Source organism: Physcomitrium patens, chromosome 3 (genome assembly GCF_059467195.1).
Source record: "Physcomitrium patens ecotype Gransden chromosome 3, ASM5946719v1, whole genome shotgun sequence".
In the NCBI taxonomy this organism is placed as follows: Eukaryota; Viridiplantae; Streptophyta; class Bryopsida; order Funariales; family Funariaceae; genus Physcomitrium; species Physcomitrium patens.
In genome coordinates this window covers 18691189-18703869 of record NC_143412.1, presented here as the reverse complement: position 1 = coordinate 18703869, position 12681 = coordinate 18691189, and the positions used below count along the sequence as shown (strand labels likewise).

The following is a 12681-nucleotide window of genomic DNA, read 5'->3' as shown; positions in this document are numbered from 1 at the left end:
AATGGCTATTGCCAAAAATAAGAAGACTATAGATTCTTGAAATAAGTCTAAGAATAAAAAAAGGCATTGATAAGAATTAAGCAGGCCGTATTATTGTCTCTATATACAATGAATGTTTAATTGAATGTTATTGTTACTTAGGTTGTAACAATAATATTCAACAATTATATGAAAGTAATCATTGTATATGATTTATAACTCTTATGGAAATATATATATATATATATATATATATACATAGATATATTTTTATATTTTTAGATTTTTTAAAAATATCTATGTATATATATATATATATATATTTATATGAAAGTAATCATTGTATATGATTCATATACAAGAGTAAATCATTGTATATGATTCATATATGAATCATTGTATATGATTCATATACAAGAGTTATAAATCATATACAATGATTACTTTCATATAATTGTTGAATATTATTGTTACAACCTAAGTAACAATAACATTCAATTAAACATTCATTGTGGTTTTCAAGCATATTAATCATTCTTTCTTCTCTACCCTATAGTGATGGGAAATTATCCCAAACTCAATGTCATACTCCAGGCAATTCAGAAATATAGTGAGATGAATACCAGGAATATTTATTCACATCGACCCCTATCGCCGGGCAATGCCACTCCCACCGCGGAATGAGAAACTCCTTGAAAAAACAAGTCCCTTCCCAGCTGCCCGAAATCGGCCGCCTGGTCAGCACGGCACGACACTGCCCACGTGCAATCCTGACGTGGCCTCTACGTCCGGAAGGCGGCGCCGTTAGCGATGTCCTCCTATGCAAGTTCCTCTTGTGGCGGGGCAGTGTGCCCGCCACTTCACCGTCACCCTCCACCCCAACAAGTGGCCCAAATTACTCAGGGGCAGCCCAGCTTCGAAATTTTAAGCGGTGACCGCCCCTTCTCATCGTCACGCGTTACTTCTTTTTCACTCAATCGAGTCTGTTTATTATTGGCCGCTAGGAAATTGCAGCTTCCAACTCCGCATCACCGCGTGCAGTACAGTGGAGATCTTCAAGAGTGTCCTCACCAGGAATTTGCAACTTGCTCCTTGCAATTTGTAATAAATGGACAGAGAAGCCTAGATTCCGCATCCACAGTGATGGGTCACGTATCAATAAGCGAAGCTGCGTTGGCAACTATGGCAATTGGTTTGGTGTCTTCGTTCCTGTCAAGTTTGAAAAGAAGAGGGAGATCTGATTTCTTAATAAGTGTCGACTTGTCTGGGTAGTGGATTGCGTGGGGCGTGTCGTAGTGCGACGCGATCGCATCAAATTCATCGCCTCAAAATTTGTCACGTTGTTGGGTCAATTGCAACGAACTGCGATTGAAGGATTCTTCTCGGTGGCCTTCAAATTTGCTTTAGTATGACAGAAGTTTTGCAGCTGTACTCGGCGTTTGGAAGGAGTGGAAGTGAGGTGGATCACCACGCACCGGAGTTGGTGAATTGTTTACTGCAGAAAAAAATGGCTTTGATCACATCAGAATGATTGATGTTTCAGCTTGAATTTCACCTCAAGATGTGTTCTCATCATGAAATTTTTATTGGGCCAGGATGTACTTTCATTGTTTTGAAAGAATATTTTAAGACGCTTGTGTTTTACAACCTTTCGGAAGATGCGTCCTTGATTGAAAGTGGTTAATGTTTTGTACATCATTACTGGATATGAAAATACCAATAAAATGAAATACAATAAAATATTTTTTTGAAATGAAAATTGGTTTAAATAAGCATGTAAATAATAGACGGTGGAGTAAAGAAAAGGTAATAAAAAAAAAAGTATGAATTCTATTACTCTTCAATATAAAAGTAAGAGGTGTCCGTTTGCAAGCAATAAAAATTCAGTAATTGCTAGATAAATTCAAAAGCCAACCAATACACACCATTGTTTTGCTGCAAAGCTAGGGTTTCTAAGGCCACAATTCAATGACTAGTGACTTACATATTACTTCCAAACCGAAGCAAAGCAAGGGTACTCCACGATTGTATATATACTCACTTGTTTATTTTTAAACCATCTGAAATCACACAAAAATGTTGTGACCCTGCTTCATTATGATAATTAAGTGACGTTTTAATCTCATTAAATTTAATGCCACCGTAGGTTATGGACGGAAATGGATGGATGTAAATGGAAAGATCGGCGGCAAAAAGACCAAATTCCATACTACTGCCCGAGTCCGATAAAGACGGAAACAATGCGATAAAAGTAAAAGTGAGCAGAAGAAAGTGCACGGTCGAAGGCGGCGTTTGTTTACATTTACTTCACCAAAACCGAGCAGGATATCGGGCACACGGTCAGGAAGAAATTGTTCATGACGGTCAGAACATTCTGGATGGTTGGCGTGCTTGCTATAAGAACACTGCTCCTCCGATCTAAACCTCGGATTGTGCGCTTCTAGATACTGAATTTGTTTCGACCCTGCCTTGTTGAGTGGCCGTAGAGGCTCGACAGTTAGGATCAGTGTGCCGTTGAATTTAGTGATTGTGTAGCGACCAGTACGTCCTGTAAGGATGCAGATCTTCGTGAAAACTCTGACGGGGAAGACAATTACCTTGGAGGTCGAGAGCTCGGATACCATCGACAACGTCAAGACCAAGATTCAGGACAAGGAGGGAATTCCTCCTGACCAGCAGCGATTAATTTTCGCCGGAAAGCAGCTGGAGGATGGTCGCACGCTCGCCGACTACAACATCCAGAAGGAGTCTACCCTTCACTTGGTGTTGCGTCTTAGGGGAGGGATGCAGATTTTCGTGAAAACCCTAACGGGCAAGACGATCACCTTGGAGGTCGAGAGCTCCGACACAATTGACAACGTTAAGACCAAGATTCAGGACAAGGAGGGAATTCCTCCTGACCAGCAGCGATTGATATTTGCTGGAAAGCAGCTAGAGGATGGCCGCACGCTCGCCGACTACAACATCCAGAAGGAGTCTACCCTTCACTTGGTGTTGCGTCTTAGGGGAGGGATGCAGATTTTCGTGAAAACCCTAACGGGCAAGACGATCACCTTGGAGGTCGAGAGCTCCGACACAATTGACAACGTTAAGACCAAGATTCAGGACAAGGAGGGAATTCCTCCTGACCAGCAGCGATTGATATTTGCTGGAAAGCAGCTAGAGGATGGCCGCACGCTCGCCGACTACAACATCCAGAAGGAGTCCACTCTTCATCTGGTGCTCCGCCTCAGAGGTGGACAGTGAACTAAGTCACTACCTCTGCTGAAGGGCGATCCGATTTATGTCCCCCTCCAATCTGCTGAGCTATTCATCTTTTCTTTCTTATGAAAGTAATCAGGCCGTTAATATTTTGTCAATATAATACACAGTTGAAATAGAACTCTTTTCACATATCATGCTCCACGTTGTGAAAGAATCTCTGGTTTCAGTTTTCGCAAAATTGAGGTGTGCAACTGCTCGGCATGCTAATTTTGGTGACTAGTGTTTGGTTCTAGTTCGAGGTTATTCTCCCACGTTTCTCAATGTGCTGCGATGTGCAAGTTGAAAACCTGCGTCGATGATAATGCTTTCTTCCATGAACTCGTATTGTCGAATAGAGCTTCCCGGCGCAATCTAAGTTGATATCGTGGCATGTTACGAATGATGCATGAGCAATTCATGTTGTGGAACTGTGTTAAACGGGAGTTTTCTATCTGCTCTGCATTTCAACAAGCCTCTTAATTTGCAACTGAAATTGAATTATTGCCCGTTCGTATATTTATATCCATTCTCAATTTTCTGGCGTTGGTAAATTGCTAAATAAAAGTAAAATGGCGTTGTCAAAATCAAAATGAATGCAGTTGGTTTTTTAGTCTTACAATTCATGAAGCTTACTGTTTGGTATGAGTGGGGTGCTTCTTAACATATCCGTTTACTCAATATATTTTGTAATAGTTTGTTTCTTCAATACAGTCAGAGGGGAGTTCTGAGCTGCATATATGATGGGTGGAAAATGGATTTAACTTGTTGCAGAACAGAAATCAGCAAAGAATACAGTTGGTTTTTTAGTCTTAGTAGATTATTTTCGTTGAGGTATTGTGCTTTACTATGGAGCACGTTACGTGATGTATATGTGGTTCAGGTGGAAGAAGATTGCCGTCCAATTGCTGGCGAATTGAGCAACCAACCAAGGAGCACTCATTTTGATTCGTTATAATGATTGCTCAACTGATTAGGTGAGAGAGTTAGTATTGCACCTGTTCACGATCAAGACGTAGTGTAGTACATACCAGTTCGTCCACAGCAATACCATCTCTTACCGTTCTCTTCCTGTGCATTGCAATATCTTGGATCCTCCTTTTTTACCACACTAGTTTGAGCTTATCAACCATGTGTGGTGAAGCTTCGTTCAGGATCCGACGTGTTTGATACATGCGCTGCCAAAATTAAGTGGTTGAATCTTGATTTTGACTTTAGAAAGTAATGCAGCATAGTTCGACTTAAACGAATGTTGTGATCACCAATACAGAATGGGAACAACTGTAAGAGATTTATAAGGGAAAAATCACGGTGGAAATACGACGAAGTAAGCAAATATGACACGGAGAGACTTTGAGACATGGTAGTTCGCTTCTAAGGTAGGAGATAGTAAAGGAACCCGAAGATGAGAGTGCAAGTTTGCGAACCAGACATCAAAAATATTGGCCATCTCTTTTGGTGGTCATGTATCTGATGTAACAGAATGGTTCAATCGCAAGGTTCCAGTCTATGCCGAGTTAGCGACCTGTGAAACGGATATTTTAACTGCGCAATTTAACTTCTAGTTCACGGTGAATCCAGTTCACTCTTGTAGGTCTTCTCATTTGTAGGACTTCGGCTGTCAATGAGATGGACAGAAAAATCAAAGTGTTACACCGCGTTTCAGCAGAATGTCTCCATAGGGCTCCGCTTGACTTACATAGATTGATTCATTGGAAGCCAGCACTGGAAGTGTCAAGCAGAAACATGTTAGGCTTGTGTACTTTTTTGTGGAGGGCGTTCAAATAAACCACATGTTGCGTTGTTGGATGAAAATACAGATGTCATCCACACTGACTTGCCGCATCCTTACTATGTAAACATTACAAGTTTATTATTCTAGACCCTGCACTCAAATACGTGGTTGACACAATTCCTGCCGTCTTTTTACCTCAGTTCATGTGAGGACAAATTTACACCGGAGATTCTCTTAAGTTATTGACTGTCGGATCCACTCACCGCAGACTTGATAGAACATCCTGGCTGCGCGGGTCTTGTCGAGTCCAGACGTTAGCTTGTTCATGGACGCCTCAAACACATCAGCGACTTGCAGCTTATTAAAATGCTCCCGTAGGAGTCTGGCAATATAAACAATGACTTTTTTCTTGTTAGACGTCGTTGCTCGACTCTCAAATCCGTACTGAAGTAATCCAGCTTGTGCGTAGAGGTAATTCCAATTGACTGATTACATTCAGGAATATCGACCTTGCGTTTGTACAGGGGACACCTTTTCTAGCGATCAACCTCTATTACAACATTTTAAACATGAGGCGCTCAGGTTCGTACAAAAGACTGATGACAGAATTTGTAACTTTCATATGATTTTTTAAAAAAACACTTTTACAAAAAGGATAGAAATGAAAAACAACGTTCATTCACCATAACCTGAAGTTGGCACTTTAAAGCTCCTACGGACATTAAGACATTGGCATCTTCAAGCAAGTCACGAGATCCGCTAGCAATTGGTTTGAGGAAATGACATACTTGGCTAAGATAATAGTCGTTGTACTGATTGAGTCTGCCGGCACTGGTACTTGAGTAGAACCACTGGTGTCTTCTAGTAGCTCTATTTCCAAATTTCATAGAATCAGGATGTTGGATGCTTCATTAAAGTTGAATATACATGTGAAGCGGGAGGTACTTCGCATGCATATTAAGAAATCATAAGGTTCTTCCTTTTCCACGTCGTATTCATTTTTAATTGTCGCATGCAGGTTTTTTCTCAATATTTGAACCATGCATGCAGCAAAGTAAAACCAGCACAAAAAGAAGGCCATTGTGTAATACTTACGAGACTGCGCGAGGATACCAGATTGGAAGTCACCACTAGCAAAGTAATCAATCATGTCAGATTTGCCAGATGCTCTCCGAGGTAAAAAATCCAGCTCCGGCAACTCGCCCGAAACAGCTGGAGACATGCTCCTAATGCCCTGAGCAGAGCTACGGCTTCTTTTGGACCTATCAGTTTCAAACTTTTTAAATGAACGGTTCCCATCATCGATAAATTGTTAAATTAACGGTAAATCTCTGGAAATGCAGTGAAGGTGCTCTGAATCCCACCAAGATTCACGAAACGAAGACGAAGCTCAACATAGACACGGTCTTCTTCCAGATGCACTTACTTTCCGGATGTAGGGAGTTCTCCTTCACTATCATAGGATAGACTCCCTGTCCCTGTCTGAGATGTTGGCATCGAGCGCTTGGAAGATTTTCCATCTGTGGTTAGAGGGGCTACACGTGTGGCAAAGTCGAAATGGGCTGTTTTAGAAGCATTAACTTCCTGACTTTCAAAAGACATGCAGGAGTAACAGTCGCAGATACTATTTCACACTCATGAAATCAATAGCTGTGGCCCATTTCTTAAATCCCGTGTTTCAGAAAATTTAGTAGATTAAACCATGGACAATGATTTGAAGAAACTTACCAAAAAGACCCGGTGTTCTAAGGCCAAACTTATTCCCGATGAACTCCTCCTGGCTACCAGTGCTGGGCGTTTGAAGAGCTGCTCGAAGCTTTTCCACAGACCCTAGGCTTGGTTGATCGGTAAGAGGAGACTGCAGCAGTTTGCCAAATTTACCGTGCCGAACAAGGAACATGAGTTTTATTAGCTTCTCCTGTTTGATCTCTATGGAACATAAACATAGATCACTATCGATGTACTTGAAAGCCAGGATAGAAAGAAAAAACAGAATTTAATTCGAAAAACAGTAGGCAACTTACAATTTCTACACCGGTGCGGAAATCATTTTCCATTGTAAATGCTGTTTCCTGAGGAAAATCAATCTCCATTGGAGAATTTTGCTTCGAGTCGCTAGAAGGTAGTGATGCGCGTTGAGTGCTGGGACCAGAATGAGCTGTACTACAAATAACCGTGTGTAAGATTCAAAAGATACTTCATTGATTCCGAATAGCAATACCCTTTTACATTTTTTGTGTTGGAGATTCCATGATGTATGCTCAAGAAAATCAACCAATCACGAGCTATGGTAAAATTGCAGAAGACAATGTAAATCATTCACCTGAGTCGAGCTGTAAAATATGGAAAAACGACATACTTACCTCTGCCTTCATGTCAATAGATGTCGAAACTTTCAATCTTTGAGATACCAGAGTTTATCATGAGCTATGCTGAGAGGTGCTTATGAAAGAAACACGCTGAAAATCTTACCCACAGAAATTGCACATGACTCAGGGCCAAAACGTACTGAAATTTGTGGAGACTAACCGCTTTTTTCTCCCAAATCAGCGGTACTTGGAGCGGAAATGGCTAAACTCCACATCTTCTGCAGCGCTGGAGCCCAAACTGGTTCTGGTCCCGATTTCAATTTCAACGACACACAAACAGATGGAAGCGTCCAATTACGCAGGACTGCTGCCGCCAGCTTCTTGTTCGTCTTTTCAACCTGTTTGAGAAACCATGTTCATGTTTGTTCACTCGTCATTCAATAGGCTCTCAAATGATACTCAAGAAGGTTGTAGCTTGATATTCCTCTTCATCCACAGCACAGAAAGACAAACATCAATCTTTTACGTTGATCGAGTGGGAGCGAACCTGGTTCAAGGTTGAACGATCGACAATGTCAGATCTATCGTTGAGCCAAAGGGTAAACATTTTCTTGGGTATTTCTGTCGTAGTGCCATCGTAAATCAACGCTCGGACGTTTCTCTTCCTTTTCCTTTGCCGTCTCTCCCGCGTGGGTTTGGAGCTCCCCTCCTCTGCCTGCAGAGATGAATCATGCATTTAATCAATCATAAAAGTATCTTAATTAAAGTCACAATTTAGGAAAGGTTAATTTTCTGGAATGAGAAAGAAGGGATAGTTCACCAAATCAATACTATTTCTATTGATATCAGGTTCTGGCAGCTGCTCCTCAAATATCGTATGCAGTGCACCGGAAAGGTCGGGTGGACGATTATCTGAGAATCAGAATCCAGAATAAGTTTGTCATTTCATAGTCTTGAGTGTAGAGAGGAACCATCGTGAAAGTTGCAAACCATAGATTATGATGGTTTTAACACTGACATAACAAAGACTTTCTGGTGTCTAAAAACTCTGTTTCATTATCGAATGAGAAAGTATATAAAGAAGCTAGTATTCATGTAGAAGCAGAAGGAAATCGGCAGGTTAATGAAATTGAATGTCCCTTCGATGGCAAAATCAATCTGCTCTGAGTTACCTGGGTTAACGGAATCTAGCACATGATCTTCACACAGATTGTTGTTTGGATATGGCCTCATCCTTGGAAGCTGAAACTCTGGCAAATGATCATCTGTAGCTCCGAGAATACTGTCCACGGATATAGAAGATACGCTTCTGCTTTCCGAAATTGCAACCAAGTCTCATAATTGAGTGAGCTGGCCAAAAACTGTGGTCAATCTAGCGTAATACATACAGTTACCAGCACTGATCAAATTACTGGGGAAGGATTACTGCATTACTTGCGAAGGCCGTCCAAATCTTCAGGTGAATAGTCTTGCAAAGTAATGTCTTCAATGGCAGCTGTTTTACAGATATCAAAACGTGAGGTAGTTCTGATAAAATGCGGAGTTGCCATGTAATATGAGGTTGTCTAGGACAGAGGGTAATCAGTTCGGTGTGTGCTCTGAATCTCTGAAAGAATTTTTTTAATGGGTGATGAATTCTTTACCCTGAAAGTGATCTCGAGGAGAAGAGTGGTCCTCAATGTTGATGTTCACTGCGTCAGGAAAAACGAAGAACATTTCTTCCTGTCGAAAATATCAGTAAGCGCGATTTAATCAAGATATGATTACGATGACCCCTGAGCTAATTGTAGGCGTTAATCCCATAAACCTAAAAAACTATCACTGAGCTTTGTTTCTGATAGAGTGATACCTCAGGCGAAGTTGCAGGCTTTCATGATAAAATTGCTTACCGTAGTATTAGTGGCCTCTTGCAAAGGAACAGATGAGGCTCTCCGACACCGTTCAATGCTTTGATCAGATATCTGAAAACCGTCGTCCATTGTGATATTCTCATATCTGAGCATGCGCAGACGTTACTGACTGCTAATGGGTTTGATGGTAACAATTACAAGAAAATAGTGTGGTACTTTTGCATACCTACACATTGTTTTCGAGTGATGTGGTTCCCATCCCCCATTGCATTTTTTTGACGTGAGCCCCATAACAATAGCAAACATTGAGCTTGTTTTATATCTGAGTATTTCCTGTCATGAAATAATTTCTGATGCCCGAGGACAGTCGCACAGATTTAGACTTACTTGGCATGATATTTTCGCTTTGGCAGAGTGGTTCGATCCTTAACGGCGTCTCGTGCCGCTTCTATTTTAATCTTCATCTGTTTCATATAAATAATGGGATGTGGTCATGCAAAATCTTGATCGATACAATGAATACGGATGACATCTTCAAGAAAATATGAACATTTCACTCAAAATTCTGTATTCACAAAAATGAGATACAACGCATGGGGGTTTCTCAATGTCAGGCCGTGAAGTTTCCTTGGTCGCAGTCTTGAGAGAACTCCACTTGGATTTTCGGGCATAACACCGCAGATCCTCTCCATTATCTCAATGCAAGATGACAGAAATGTGCCCTCAAGGATATCAGCTACACGACGATCACGAAAATGAATATGACATGATAGGGTTTGAAGGAAAAACCGCACGTACGAGAAATGCGTTCAGGTCTTCTGCAAGTTATTAACACACCATAGTTTTATCAGGTTCGTTACACAGAAGGCCTTGACAGTCAGATGACGAAGAGGAGGTAATTTAATAAAAAAAATTAAGATCAGGTGAAATGAAAACCAGACACTTCGCAGGAACTAAATTGCTTTGATAGGATAAATATGTTTCTGATTGCCTGCCTCATTGAACAAATGCCACCAATTGGGAGAGAACATTGATTTCAGTGCTTGCTGACAACTGAAGACATAGACGTTAGAGAGGAATGGTACTTACCATACAGAAAACATACTTTCCGGTTGTAAATATGTACAATTCCTCCTGCCGGCAATCAATCGTGTTAGACATTTCAGCACATACTTAATAGAAGTTGAGGCCTCAACTCCCCACGCTAAATATCCAGTTAACTTTCTAAACAGACTATGGTGACACTTGTTTGTGCTTTTGACTTTCTCAGTCGTGAAAATGATCCTCGGGAAGTGCTGAGATAGTTTTACTTACCCATGAGGATACCTGAGAGTCGTAGTGCCAGCGGAACTGGAGGATTAAGAATCTGCTTACTGTGTAAAGTCGAGAAAGTAAGTTGATAAAATATAATGGAGCCGTGGGAAGAAATATGTATTAATCACAAGGGTTGATGTGCGAGAGATTCCACTTCTAAATCTAATTCATAGACTGTCAAATTGTCTACAGTAGTGAGTTTAGAAACATAGAATACATTTGGACAGTATACCACCTAATCTGGGGCAGCATAGCAGCATGCAAACTGCCTCCAAGAGATCAAAAAAATTAAGTCTAAGTTTTTCTTGTGGCTGGTGAGGAAGTTTTCATGCTACGCAAGAAGTATTATCACCATTGAATCGGAAATTACCATATCTGTTCGATGTTGATTTTTGCTGCCCTCGACCTATTGATATTCGCACGAATTGTGGCTGCAATCCTGACAGTTTTAGATTTCCAAGAACGTGTCAATATTATTGTGAAGGTCATTGCCATTACAGTGGATGATTCTTTCCCTCCACGGAATTGTAGTTCGCTCACCATACTTCTTTTAAATTCAGTAAGCGTGTCCTCAAAGCTTCAGTTACTGATGCTGCAGGTTTCGATGGTCTGAGGATGTTCTAAGAGAGTCGCTGTCAAGAGGATTCTGTGGTTGCCTTCTGTATCGCGAGACTGAAACTAGGGGAATATAATGAATGCAGTTGAGGCACACTTTCGGGAGTATGTGACCTTAAAATGGAAAAGAAACTATGAAAATCTTTCGTGGATCTCTGCGCTCACCAAATTTGGCCCATTGGATGCTTCTTGCTCAAGAGATGATGCGAGTAAAACATGATGTTTTTATGTTGAAACTCAACTTCGCTTAAATTGTATCAGGTTCAAACGCTTCTCAATGTGATGTAAAGGTCAACCTTATGATGTCCTGCATACGAATCGCGCCCATGAAATTTCGAAAACGAGGCTTTAGATTTTATGAAAGTGGTCGAATTAGTAACAAGTGTCAAGAGATTTTATTCTAAAGAACAATTAATACCAATGCACTGTTAACTCGGAAACGAGCTATCAATCACAATCACATTTCAAAACAACATTTACTGCAGACTGACCTAGCAGTACTGTTAGATCATAATATTAAAACCTGTATAAAAAAATCCCTGCACGTTTTGTCAAAGAAATGAACTGTACAACGTACAGACTCAGTTTACTAGAGCCGGGAGCGATTAAAGATGGTCGTATATCCTGCGTGGAATGGTAAGAATTGATCGAAAACTCAGGAGTCACCTCGATCGAAGGGACTCGTCGTCACTGTTGCGCATATTAAAGAAACGGCGTAACGAGGATGGAAGCAGTGAAAAGAATATCATAGATCACTTAGCATCATGCTCATTCAAAAACAAAGCAGAATCACAAAGGTACACAGAGGCAGCTGCTAGAGGTAACCAACACTGCATATCCAACAATTTGTTGAAGTCTTCACTCGATCATCAAGCGGATTATCTTCGCCGCAGCATGAAGAGGCAAGAACTCGAGATGCGCAGAGAAGGTCAGCATAGGGCTGCATAGAGCGTTCACTTCGACGTTGGCATCTGCTAGAAAGGCTTTGGACAATGTAAAAGTGGAAGAGGCGCCACAAGAATCTCTATACCCCATGTTCGAACAGTCTATCATGTGTTTGATGTGACACTCAACATCCACAGAGATCGTCGAATTTAGAAAAATCTACACATCCCAATGCCAAAAGGAGGAAGTCGCTGTCAGCTGACAGTCACAGGGGTAACTGAAGGCGCCCTTTCTTTGGCGCGACCTACGGTCTTGGCGGGCATACTTCACCTTTGGCGCCACCTGCGATCGCAACCAGATATCAATGCAAGCACTGTTTTGCTCAGTTAATTTGGAGGCATAATTTCCTAAGATGCCACTTGATGCTTTTAACATTCTATTCATTTTTAATCATTTAATTTTTCATCTTTTTAATAAATAATGATTTTATTTGAATAATATTTAATTAATAATAGAATACTACTTGTTCACTTAAAGTATTCATGAGTAATTATGCATTTAAATATAAAAAATTAATGCAATATTTAAGCAGTAAATCATTTGAATATCTGAAAATAAAATAAAATATATAATATGCTAAAAAAAAACTTTAAAATCTTGTGAGAAAAATTGTGCAACCAATTAACAAAAAATCAAAAATCAAAAGCAAAATCAAAATTTTAAATTTATTAAGTTGTCCTCAAAAATTAATTAT

At 40.5% G+C, this 12681-nt stretch overlaps 2 protein-coding genes across 7 annotated transcripts; one reads left to right on the top strand and one right to left on the bottom strand.

Moving 5' to 3' along the window:
* Positions 1–2323: 2323 nt before the first annotated feature.
* LOC112280011 (polyubiquitin 11) lies at positions 2324–3372 on the top strand. The gene has a single exon (XM_024514915.3). It carries the CDS (start codon positions 2536–2538, stop codon positions 3223–3225), a length of 690 nt encoding a protein of 229 aa, XP_024370683.1. The 5' UTR covers positions 2324–2535; the 3' UTR covers positions 3226–3372.
* A 1118-nt stretch (positions 3373–4490) lies between these two features.
* LOC112280010 (sister chromatid cohesion 1 protein 1) lies at positions 4491–12208 on the bottom strand. Of its 6 annotated transcripts, none has more exons than XM_090249115.1 (22): positions 11872–11889; positions 11534–11666; positions 11208–11349; positions 10798–10866; positions 10428–10486; positions 10203–10247; positions 9912–9931; positions 9501–9577; positions 9153–9258; positions 8907–8985; positions 8698–8758; positions 8436–8572; positions 8084–8175; positions 7811–7978; positions 7484–7661; positions 6979–7112; positions 6683–6812; positions 6381–6489; positions 6050–6216; positions 5743–5824; positions 5218–5336; positions 4491–4944 (listed from the first exon to the last, which is right to left on the bottom strand). In XM_090249115.1, exons 3-22 carry the CDS (start codon positions 11258–11260, stop codon positions 4862–4864), a joined length of 1968 nt encoding a protein of 655 aa, XP_090105241.1. In that variant the 5' UTR covers positions 11261–11349; positions 11534–11666; positions 11872–11889; the 3' UTR covers positions 4491–4861. The 6 variants fall into 6 exon arrangements, with proteins under 6 accessions (XP_090105241.1, XP_024370680.1, XP_090105239.1 ...); XM_024514912.3 differs by having other exon boundaries at positions 11620–11666; positions 11872–11887; XM_090249113.1 differs by having other exon boundaries at positions 11534–12208.
* Positions 12209–12681: the final 473 nt, after the last annotated feature.

Coding starts and splice junctions, on each gene's coding strand:
- LOC112280011 (XM_024514915.3), top strand. CDS start 2,536: ATGCAGATCTTCGTGAAAACTCTGACGGGGAAGACAATTACCTTGGAG.
- LOC112280010 (XM_090249113.1), bottom strand. CDS start 11,260: ATGTTTTACTCGCATCATCTCTTGAGCAAGAAGCATCCAATGGGCCAA. Junction 10,487..10,797: donor ATCAACATCGAACAGATATG/GTAATTTCCGAT, acceptor GACTTTACACAG/TAAGCAGATTCTTAATCCTC. Junction 6,217..6,380: donor GAACTCCCTACATCCGGAAA/GTAAGTGCATCT, acceptor TGAAACTGATAG/GTCCAAAAGAAGCCGTAGCT.